The following is a 12385-nucleotide window of genomic DNA, read 5'->3' on the forward strand; positions in this document are numbered from 1 at the left end:
GATGTCAGTTTTTATTTAAACGCTTATCTCTTATCATTGCTGTGCAACAAAGGCTTCAAATCGCCATTGTAAAGAAACTAATTAACTGCTATTGTTTTTCTTCTCATTATAGTTGATCGATAAACAAAAGTAAACAATCTATTTTTGCCTATATTTTTATCAATCTCCGAGTGGAGTCAAGGATACCAAAGCCGGCACACATTGTGCCTCATGATTATTAAACAGTCCTCGATCGTGTCTTTCTGTCCGCCGGCCAATCTGCATATTAGCTTTATTTATAACAGCTGCTGCGATTAATCACGAAATAAAATGTACGATGCACGGTTATAAGCACCGTGCGCCTATGTATTTACCGGACAAATCGATATTTTCGTTTCTATGTTCGAGCAACAACATCTGGATAATAATCAACTAAATAGAAAATGTAATATCCATTAGTAGCTATTTTAAAGGGGTTCTGTTTTATATTTCATTATAAATTAACGTTTCAATTCTTGATTAAAATCCTTCTTAAGGTAATTAAAATAAAAACATTTTATTTATCAAAATTTCGCTTCCCATTTAAAATATCATTTTAAGATAATTTGTTTTCCCTCTATATTTTACCCAACTCCGTTCGTAATCCGCGAATAATTCTTTTGTTATCTTCTCATCCGGTTGACGAATGAGCGCCACTGAGCATGACTGACAACGAGCATAAATAATAAACCGATCGTAACGTTTCGCGTGTGTACACGAATAAAATGTACTCGAACGAGGCATCGACAAGCAGTGTTGAATAATACATGGCGTTGTCGCTATATTCCACGATGCGACGACGAAATATTTGGCTGGGTCGGTACCCGATGGTAATTGGAGTGTGTGAGGGTAAATAATGAAGGCAGAAACGCTTCACGAAAATCCATGCACACCGGGCCAAGTGGACTACTACTGTGAACGGGTAATGGTAGCGGGGAATAGTTAAAAAGAAGTAGGGATAGGAGAAAGAGGAGAAAGAAAAAAAAAAAATATGTGAGGAGAGTCGGTAGATGCAATTGCGATATCAATGGCGTTGGGGTTTCGCAGACGATGCAGCTGTAGCAGAGAAACGAGATTAACGCTATAAATACCATTGGTGGTCGAGCCAGGCCGGATCGTGTCTTCTTGACCAACGCCGGAAACTTTTGGCCCCGACTGTACTCTTAAAACATTGGAAATAGTTATGGCAGCGGTGCTCATTCCACGGCAGCTATACTTTACGTTTATTGATTCAATTATGTAACGCGGACTCTCCTCGATTGATGCAGAGAGAGCATGTGCCTTCGATTAAGAGAAAATATATATATTTTTTTTATTCATCATTGATCGAATCAAACGCACTTTCTATCCGGTGTGCTATTAATTTAATTTAATTTTTTGTTCCATTTAACAATTTATTCATAAAGAATTTTTTTGTTGCAAATGAAAAATCATTTTTATGAAAATAAATTTGAATTCAATTTCAATTGGAACGTTACACAGGGAAATATTATTATTTCTCGTTATTATGATTATTTGCGAAGGGAATATAAAAAAGAAAAGATGGTTAAGTGGATGGTAGCATGTCTGGAGGAACGGATTATTACAGGCCTGACTTGGCGGACAATTAAACTCGATGCAATCGCAGTAGGAAATAGCCGTGCTATTGAAGTATTAGAGTTAACGAAGTAATTGTGCTTTTTTTTGCGAGCATCCCGCGATGTTTGTGTATCCTGAATCAGAATTGAAGAACCGTGACCATTATTTCCCGTCTGTATTTGAGCATTTAATCGTACCATCTTCCTTTTTCTCGACACAATAGAAAAATGATAATTTTGCATTGCAATTAAGAGAAGAGTGTATTTGAGGAAAGGTAAAAAGGGGGTTAGAATGTAAATCGTAGAACCTTTCCGTAGCTTTACCATCGACGATTCGTTCGATTTCAAATCGACCGTGATAAATAAAGCAAAAGAAGAAGAATTGGACAAGTTCTGGCTGCAAAAGTAGACGGTTCTATGGAGTCAGTCCGAAGCAATAAGATAAAGAGAGACAGGATACGAAAGGTGTTTTTCTTTTTCACTCGGTTCCTATTGGATATTCCGAATTACGATGGCAATCTTTTTCATTGCCGTGAAAGCTCGGGACATCGCATTTGCAATTCGATACGACGCGGTGTTTGAACTCGTATTAACTCACAGCTGCATGAAAAAGGTGAATACACCTTTTTTTGTTCATGAAAATTAAAATGGGGTTGGAAGTTTTACATTTTAGCTAAATTAAGAAATACTGCTGTAAATAAAAATAAAACTCACACTATAACGGTTCGAGTCTAAAGTACAGTTCTAAAATAGCGCTGGATTGAAAATTAAAATCGAATAGATTAGATAAGAATATCTAATAGTAACTTGATACTTATCTGTCTGTACACACGACACCTTGAATACGTATAGAATTTCAATATCGTGGAATTATATACTTTTTCTTAATATTCCAAACAATTCGATTTTGCCGCGCGGGTACTGAGTATGCGCAGTGTGCAGCGCGCGATGCGCTCTTGCATTCGAAATTGCATATAACGGATCGTTTATCCCCTTCTTCGTTTTCCTATGAGATAATAAACTTTTTTTCTTTCTTGAACAAACAACACGATAAATGAAAATCGGTGCTTGTACATTCGTCGTCAAAAATATCGAATTGAGTGAAAATGATATTTTCAACGACCTGATAAAACGTTTGCTGTATTACTTGAAGAAAACGTGAGCTACTTCTTATCTAAGCATAGCTGATTTTAAAGAGGCTCGTTTTTTAAATGTCACCACTCGATTATAAATAGCCGAGGCATAATCGTATCGATAATCCATAATTCTCGAAAGTTGACACGAAATTTGTATTAAAAGCATAAAATTGATACGTTTTATTTTTCAGCAGAACTGCCGCGGGAGAACCGCTTTTAAATGTACCTTGGAAAATTTATTGCTTTACCTTCATTAGTTTCCACGTTATCTGAATTTAAACACGCCGTGTGTCGTTTTTATTCACACTCTTAAACGAGCTCAAGGTTTATCAATCAATATCAACAGTCGGTTAAATATAATTTTTTTAAATATTCTCGAGGAGAGTGGAATGGATTCAATGTAAATAAGATATTCGAAATTCTTTATAGATGACTAAAAATTTGAAACTTATTTTTATTTTTACACAAAATAATATCGTGGAATTTGATTTAAATATTAATTTAATGAATATCAGAAAACGGTCGGTCATAATTTATAACACTTATTAAGAAACAATAGTGTTAGCGATAAATACGTCAGCTAAAAAGAGTACATTGTTACAAATGAGACCCTCTTGGCATGGGATATGAGTCATCTAACGACTTGTTTCACTCGACGAACATCCATAAAACCAAACTGACAGCCTACAAATAAGCATGCTCGACGGTCAGCCTTAAATGTTCTTTGCCGTTTCGCTGACAACGAAACGTTGCCTTATTTTTGCTCCTCGAATACCGCGTGAAACGAACAATAATTACTATTTACCGAGAAACGTTCAGCGAAACGGTTGCTTGGATCGCCTGCCAAGCAACTGTACTTACGTGTGTCTGTAAGAAATACGGAAAACTGGAAGAACGATAATGCTAATGAATGTTATTTATAACTTTCTAAGGATTTCAACCTTATAACAGATATACGGGTTATTAGTAAAATACCAGGAAATGATACTCAAACGAAGTCCAAATTAAATTTATAATTGTAGAAAGTGGTATTCGCGCTGATTTATCAATAATTTAATTTTAATTATTTTTGTTCCAGTTATTGGGCAGTGCTTGCTTCAGCCACGGCCCGTATACGTTTTACAAAGCGGTGAGGATAGGAAACGGTCGCGTCCTACGTTTAGGCAGCTTCTTTCTGACGAAATTGTGGAGCGATGCCGACTTGGTTAGCATCGGGGAACTTCAGCTTTTATGGATGGACAGTCGGGGGCCAAATCAACCTCTGGCATCTTTACGGCTCTACTTCTTGCCGGAGAACACCCCGGATGGTCGAAGGGACACGCACGGAGAGGTGAGTGATACCATCACCTTTATCTTATTCTTATTTTCTTCAATTTCGTCCATCTACTTTACATCGTCTTAGAACAAAAGATATAATTTATTTAGAACGAATTAATTCTTATAAAGAAAGAAAAAAAAAATCGTAGCTTCGATTCGACAAACAACTGGTCTTGATCCTAATTGAAAAACATACAACGCGAATAATTGTAAATTAACCGGTAATCTGCGAATAGCAGAGCGTGTCGTTTCACGAGGAGGAAATGTTCTTTCAACGTTGTAAACCGGTTTACGAGTTTTGTTTTCTATGTTGTTCGACCATTTCATCCGTAAAAATTTCCTCGAACTCGACTACTCCTTTTATTCGTCATTTTTTTTTGTCCCCATACGTTTTTCATTCGATCGATTAGTTAATTTTCTAATAATTAAATGATTAGAAGCGTGCGTTTTAATGTACCGGTTTTCCGCATTAGATACAAAAACAATTTATCGATTGTTGACATTAAAATGAAAAAAAAAAATATATTGAATTAAGAACAAGATCAGTTGCAAAAGATTGCATGAATATTAACGTTCGATGTTTTGTGCGATCGTCAAAAGCTGGATAAACGAGTTTTATGTAATTAAGCGAATTCATGTTATCGTGAAACGTGCATCAATAGAGAAACGGATTAACGTTCATCAGCACGTGGCCTGTACGTGTATTGCGTTTCATAAAACTAACATTTAAACCGGAGAATGCATTATTCATTACGTCATTTCTGCGGACAGTATTAGAACGTAACCTTGTCCGGCTCGTAGATACTTGTATTTCTGCATACAGTTACATAGTATAACAGAGTGTTGTTTTAAACACTTGAAACGATCGTGTTTCCACTGATTTTGCAACATATTTTTAATTGGAATTATTTTTTACAATCTACCACAGATTATCATATTTTGATGTATTTTTCCACTTTAAGGATGATTTCTACTTTTCAACAAATAATTATTATTCCTTTTTTCGAATACGAATGTCAGATTTGATTTCCTGCCACAGTGAAATTTTTTCTGTTCAACCAAAAAGGGGGAAAAAAAATTGTGATCGCTTTTTTCCTGCTATGCTATTCATTTTCTTTTTCGATTTCAACAACAATTTGGCAAACCACGTGAAAGAATCGCACGGGCGGTTTTTCGTTTGATTTTCATTAACAATAGTTGTAAAACCGACTCAACCGAAGGCGATAAAAATAGTGTTCCCATTTGAAGGTATAGATTCCACTTTATTACTAAATATTAACAAAATTTTGTAACTCTCGAGTGAATGATGCAAAATACCGTAGCATATTCCTTCATCAGAAATATCTGTTGCAATTAGCGAAATACCTTGCCAAACTTTACCCAAGTTTTCGAACGACCCTATGAATTTCATTGCTCGTCGTTTGTATAGTTACATCGTTCAAGTAATTGCTAGAACTTGCTAATTAACCAGATAATAATTGATAAAAGTTATATTAAATATTAGTAGAATAATACTGACTAACGATGAGGTTTACTTAAATATAAGTTCTGCAAACGCATTCATGAATTTAAAAAACAAAAAACGTGTTCAATTTCAATGATATTATTCGACTGCACGCTTGCGCTCTCGGTGGAAAAAAGAAAAATTCGATAACCACCGATACCTCGTTTTCACGTTCCTCTATTAGCAACCAGGATATAAATCTATATTTTGTTTTGTGAGTACCACCATGGAATTTCATGCATTTTTCAGCTCCACCATTCCAACTCCTGTTATTTTTTCCTCGTCCCAAGCATTATGCCTTGATTGGTTTATTTGATGAATTTTATTTTATTTTCCTTTAAAGCAAGAATTTTTTCATTCCGTTTTCGATAAATAATTGCACATCCGATTCCTGGATATTCGTCGAATTATTAATTAATATTTTGCTTGGATTCGTTCCACTGTAATTGCTAATTGTTACACGTTCGTGTTATCTCTGCCTCGCGCTAACGTTCATCAAAGATCAACACTGACACCGCAAATATTTATACACATCTTACACGATGATACAACGCAAACATACCATTCAAACTTCGAGTAAAGTTCCCTCGAAATTCCAAATGTTTCTTTTTTTTTCACCTTTTCTTTTTTTAATTATACCAAATGTTGAATTTCGTAATTAACACGTTAACTGCTTCATTAATATTGTAATTTCGAACGGGAATTCTTTATTCGAATAATTCGAGTAGTTGAGCTATTCAAGTCGTACAGCCCTATTAGAGGCCACTAGTCGGATGAAGAAAAGAAGGACTAGTGGAATAATCAAAAGCAGACTGTCGCGAAAGGAAACGGTCGTTAAAGAAGGAGACCATTAGCATGTCGTTAGCATAATACAAGGTGAATTTGATTCGGAGTATACGAATGTGCCCTGGACAATATCGTGCTAGCGGTAATCGTGTTATTATAAGACAGATTAATTCTAGTTTAAACGAGTACCATCGAACCTTTAACCCTTTTGCGGTCTACCGCGAATTCAACGTTTCGTTCCAGCAAAATGATAATTCAATGAATAATTAGGAATGTTATAATATCGTTGAAAAGAAAAAGAAGAAAAATTATTTATTACTCATCAAAATGTCATGCGCTTTATTTTTCATTTCATTATTGTTTCATCAAAAAAGGATGCACAGGAATTTTTAAATCGATTATCCGGTCGTAAAATAGAAGGGAGAAATAGAAAAAAGAATGAGAAGAGTTGAAAAAAGATAGGCGTGCCGTGCGGTATTGTTGAATATAACGTAAATATGAACTGCAAAGAGAAAATAGCAAAGAAGAGCGGGCAAAGTGTTGTTTTGCATGCGTTCCATCGCGATCGAACATACACGTGGCGAATATTTCATTGCACTCTGTCAGAAAACACTTTACGCTCGTTTATTTCCTCCCTGCTGAAGAAAAACGATAGAAAGAAATATAATAATTTGTTCCGGGAACGATAAAATTTATTTGCGCTAGTTTCTTCTGATATTTCGATATTTTCTTACCCTTTTTCGAACATTTCTTTCTGTTTTATTCGTTTGTCAAAGAGAATCTTAACACTCAATTTCCTTGGGAGTGTACCGGTACTTGAATATTAGGTTCACAAGCACTCAACCTGAGTTCTCGAGGTCTGAGTAGCTGAAAAGTGTGCTAGTACCAGAGTATTCAGCTCGACACAAAGTTTTAGAAGAAACAAACACTGGAAAGAAAATTTATTTTAAACGCGAATATTTAATACTAGGACTAAATACCGTGCGTCGCCGACTTTCCGGACGAATTCTTGGTATTTATAGGGGGGACATGGTGTCAGGAATACATTGAGAAAACAATTTTTAAGTCCTAATTTTATCAGTCTGATTTACTAAAGCTAGAAAAAATGATTAAAACTGCAGAAAATACATAAATTGTATTTCTAGTAATTTTGTAACGTTATAAACATAAAAATATTGCTTTCCCGAGGAACACTTCGTATGAAAATGCACGCAATTAACGTTTGCGACGCGAACTAAAGAAAACAAGAGAGAGTAAAAGAAAATTTCATTTAAACAGCGAGCCAACTAGTAGTGTAAACTTTTCCATTTTCTGTTCTTTAGAAATATTTTTCATTAAAAAAGAAAATTTGCTTACTCTGAATTTTTTTTTTCATTATAAAATATTGTAATACCGTTAATAAAAAGGAAAGAGAGAGAAAATATTCACTTTAATTTAAATTGATAATATGCATTCATAAAGGGAATTATTAATGGCTTTCATTGTGCGTTGAATGGGAACGCGAATATACAAAAATATAATTATTCGTTGCATTTGAATACAAATCAAATTGTTTTCAAGCCAGTACATAGAACGAACAATAAATTATTCGTGAAAAGCAACGAGAAATTAATGTACATGAAACGTGGAACGATCATCTAATGCAACTTTGTATTCGGGTTTGTACATACATGCATAAGTAGCAACGCACAAAAATCAATGCACTGTTTGCAAAGGCTCTTATTCAGAAGCGTGACTTACATAACGCATTCAGTGCAGTGGCAATGTTTCATACAAATATGACTTCGGTAAAGCCTTGTGCAAACTGGCGGAATAGTTCTCCACCACGACGATTACGCTTCTTTCGTCAGAATCTGAAATCCTTTTCTTCTTTTTCATTCGTACGATGAAATTGACAGGGACTCTTACATATGACCTCTTTTTTGCGTATAAGAAAGCTGAATTATTGAATTTTTATAGTTCCGGCGTTTTATATTAAATTAACCTTTCCTCTATCTCAAATAATTTATCATATAAATGGCTAGATTAACAGCTTGATGGATTGAATTAATTTAACAGGCGGTTTTCAGTGGCCGTATTTTAAAATGCAATCAAACCCTATTGATAAAATATTGGACGAACTGAATTGCGAGAATTAAAATTAAAATTTCAGAAAAAGTAAGTCTCAATTATTTTTTCTATGAAATCATATATTTTGTAATCGATGCAGTTTGTTATTCATTATTAAATTTTCCAACTTTCAAAAAAAATAATATCGAATGTTTCTCTTCGTTGAATATTATTATTATTCGAAATTTAATTATCATTTGAGCCAGTTTCGATTCTACAATGTACGGGATCGAATCTGTGAAACGAAATAATTAGGGAAATATTTAATTAAATTGTTAGTCTGCCCATTAACCCGTGCGAATCGATGAAACATTCAACTATGAACGCACGAATCCCGTGTATTAATTAAATTTAATTTCCACTGACTTTTTGTTTTCTCAGCGATACAAATAGCGAAGTCAGTATGAATTATAATTCTATTCGTATGACGCTGAGGATTACCGAATGCAATATTTCATCAACTCGGGAATTCCCGATTCTTCTATTTTTCTTCTTCTTCTCTGTACTCAATCAACGGTCGATTTTCCGCAAAATCTCGAAAACGATTTCCCCGCGAACAAGTACATTCCAATCACACATTCCGTGAAACGAATGATTCACTCTCGAAAGTGGTATTAAATCCACCAAACGTTTATACCGTGAAATTAGAATTGCCCTTTTTTTTTTCCTTTCCATTTGGAACGATTTTCTTCTACAATTTCTCAATGAAAGACACGTAATATCACATTTGTTTGTTTTGTGATTCTTCGGGTATTTATCGTTAACATCGTTATCGTTGATAGCCAGCGATATCAATTTAATTTTTCCTACACGAATATCAAGAATTTAATTTGGGTCAGTTGAATAAAAAAAAATGCAAATAGAAAAGAGAGAATTGAAAGGGTGCAGGGATGAATCAATTGTTAACGCGTTGAATAATCCATGTTATCGTTATTCCTATTACGTCGGTTAACGCGTTAAAACACATTGGACCGGATGAGAAGCCAGCATCAGGCTCGTAATACATTTCGCAGAGAATTTCGAGGAAGCATGGATGCCATTCGAGTCAGGTTTATTCCCATCTCTAGTGGTAGGGTGTTAGTACGTTGTTGCTGCAGCATGGTTCGTATGGTGTGGCCTGGAGGGTTAGATGGGGGTGGACCACCACAGGGGTGCCGAATGGAGGCTATGTACAAGGCTGTAGAGCTACTCTATATAGGTAAATGGAGAGAGAGTGAGAGAGAGAGATAGAGTCAGTGTTATTGGTTTTTGTTGCGCATGCCTACTGCTGGCGCCAATCTGGCGAATTATTAGGCAAGTTTAACTGGCCAGAGGTGAGATAGATTATGACAGGGAGTTGGTAATTTAATGGTCCCGTTACTCTCTCTCTCTCACTCTCTCTCCCCCACCCTAGTCCTTTCTCTCTCGCGTATTAATTGATTAATGTCTTTTTTTTTAGCTGACCAGGGTTATCGATTGAAAATCAATCGTCCTGTTATTGTAGATCAATTTGACATCGTATCGTGGAAATATTTTTATTTGCTCGAATAGGAGACCGAGTAAAAATACATCGTGTGCGTGGGTGGGTGAAAACTAAAGCTATTGATTTATGGAATAGCCGGGTAGATGGAAATTACCTAGAATTGTGATTCAGTTAAATTTTAATTAATAATTCTGCATATTGACCAACGTTAATAAAATAAAACAGAACACGTTATAAATTCCAATAAAATATCTCGTGTATGATGAAAAGTTCTGCGTATATCTAATATGTACATATTTTTTCTTTCATATTAATTAAAAATATGATTTTATTTTTTAATATTTCCCACGCTTTGCGTTTGCTAGAATTTCTCTTCGGGAAAATGTCCTGTACAGACGAGGGACGTTCGGTTCTCTGTCTTTTTCGTGAAGTGCAAAGACAAGAAAGAAATTGACCAATAAGTAGTCGATAGTAGGATCGAATCCGTGATGACCGTCAATTCTCTGGTCTTACGTCCCGTTTTATTGCTTTCTGTCGGGCTGCCAAGGAACTCGGTCGATGGCACAAAATGGATTTTGATGGGTAATCAAAGAGAACGATTTGAGGGCTCGTTGGAACGAACGCAAAGATTTATGAGCAGCGGTAAACGCGGGTTGCGTTTAATCTTATATACTACACGTTTACCTCTCGTCCCTTTTTTTTTCCTTTTCAACTCGAAGAAATTTTCTTTCCATTTCTTTTTTAACAATCCTCTTTCCAAAATTGCTCGCCCCGTTATCTCAGCTTCTGCTCGCTGTCCATCGTTTTCTCCTCTTCATCGTGGCCGTGCACTCGGGAGATCCTGAAAAGCCAATTCCACAGATAAGCAAACACCTGCAGCTCTCCCTGGCCGGTTCGAAACACGAAATTAGTGTATGCGAAACGCGTAACATCAACCAGATGCGAATTCATCGGTGAAACGAACGAACGAGAGGGAAAGTTTGCGTGTTGCCCAAGGGTGATTATCACTGTTAATTTTCATTACCATAAAGAATTTCAACAATTACAGATTTATTAAATTTAATATCGAAAAGAAAAATGAAAAATTTTGAATTAATTATGCAAAGATGTATCTCGAACGTGTCTAGAATAATGAGAATCGCTCGGCGAGAAGAAACTTCGATTAAAAGCACGAAAAAAAAAATAGGGAAAGAAAAGAAAAAGAGGGTAAAAAGTCGATTCCCCTCTGACGGAGGAGAATACAAAGATAATTCTTCTTGAAATATTTCCCTTTGGTGAAACGATTTTATATTATGTCAAGTCGCCTATTCAGCTCGTTGGCCAGTGTCGAGCAGTTACAGTCGTCTTTCTTCAAGGTCCTCCTCCTCCACCTCTTCTTCTTCCTCTTCTTTCTTCATGACCTCGTGCACGCTCATTCGCGTTGCTTTTACATCGGTGCTGCACGGTAATTGAATATTTGACGAGCGGCAAAAAAATCTGACACGTTTGGATCAATGTTAACCCTTTCACCGTTACAGAAAAAATTCACTGTAAAACAGGGGTTGAAATAAAAATGGATACTCTAATACCGTTATCACCTTTGAAATGAGTTTATTTAAATTTTCCTACATGGATATTTAACGAAGGGTGCTACTGGGAAAAGAAGTCAAGGTGGAAAGTAATTTTGTCCTTTACTGTACACATTACGTGTTTAGCCTGCATAGTTCTGGGTGGGATTGGATAATTCTAAACACAGTTGCACGAGTTGGTTGTGTAGTAACCTTTGACCAACTCCACAACTGTGTATGAACTCTCCCTAACCGAGAATGGAAGGGGTTCTCCAACCCTCTTCTTTCCCTTTTTCTTTCTTTATTTCTCTTTCAATCTCGCCTCTCTTTTCCTCCTAATTCGTTGCCTTTGCTTCTCTTTCACTCTCTCTCCCTTTCGCTCCGTCCCTTTTTCTCTCTCTGTCTTTTATTTCACCATTTAACTGTTTCTTTGTCGTACAACTTTGTATCTCGTTGTTTCCTTCTTGCTCGTTTACCCAGACAATTCCACTTTGTAAAATTTTCCTCTCTCCTTGTTCATCCTTCGACATTGATCCTTGCGTTTCATTTGCCGGGGATTGCTTCTTCTCGTTGTGTGTTTTCTAATAACGTTAGGTGCTCTTAAGTATGTACTTCTTTGTTCGTGAAAATATCCCGGCAATTTCATAAAGCTCGTTTTGAAAAGTTTCAAATAAACATGCACCTCGAGTGTTTTATTTTATTTACCGGGCAGAAAATTGCTTGCTTACAATCACGGACGTTTCATTATCGTTCTTCAACAAGCTTATTATTTATTTTTTCATAAATATCTCGTCGGAAAATTACCAACGTTCTATGCAAATGAATCGATCCGCCATTATTTTTGTATCCCTTTTTCCCTTCAAAAATCCACGGCAAACGAGTAGAATAACTGGAACGACAAACGTGACAATGCAAATAACATTCATGTC

The 12385-nt window shown here is 35.8% G+C and overlaps 1 protein-coding gene across 2 annotated transcripts in view; it reads left to right on the plus strand.

Annotated features, from left to right (window-relative positions):
* The window catches only part of LOC114873750, a 100637-nt gene that overhangs the window by 16557 nt on the left and 71695 nt on the right, over positions 1-12385 (plus strand). For both annotated transcript variants that reach the window (XM_029182396.2, XM_029182395.2), the window contains exon 2: positions 3810-4061. In XM_029182396.2, coding sequence (XP_029038229.2) covers positions 3810-4061 — 252 coding nt within the window. The remainder of the gene's footprint in view (positions 1-3809; positions 4062-12385) is intronic.

This window comes from Osmia bicornis, chromosome 8 (assembly GCF_907164935.1).
Source record: "Osmia bicornis bicornis chromosome 8, iOsmBic2.1, whole genome shotgun sequence".
Taxonomy (NCBI): domain Eukaryota; kingdom Metazoa; phylum Arthropoda; class Insecta; order Hymenoptera; family Megachilidae; genus Osmia; species Osmia bicornis.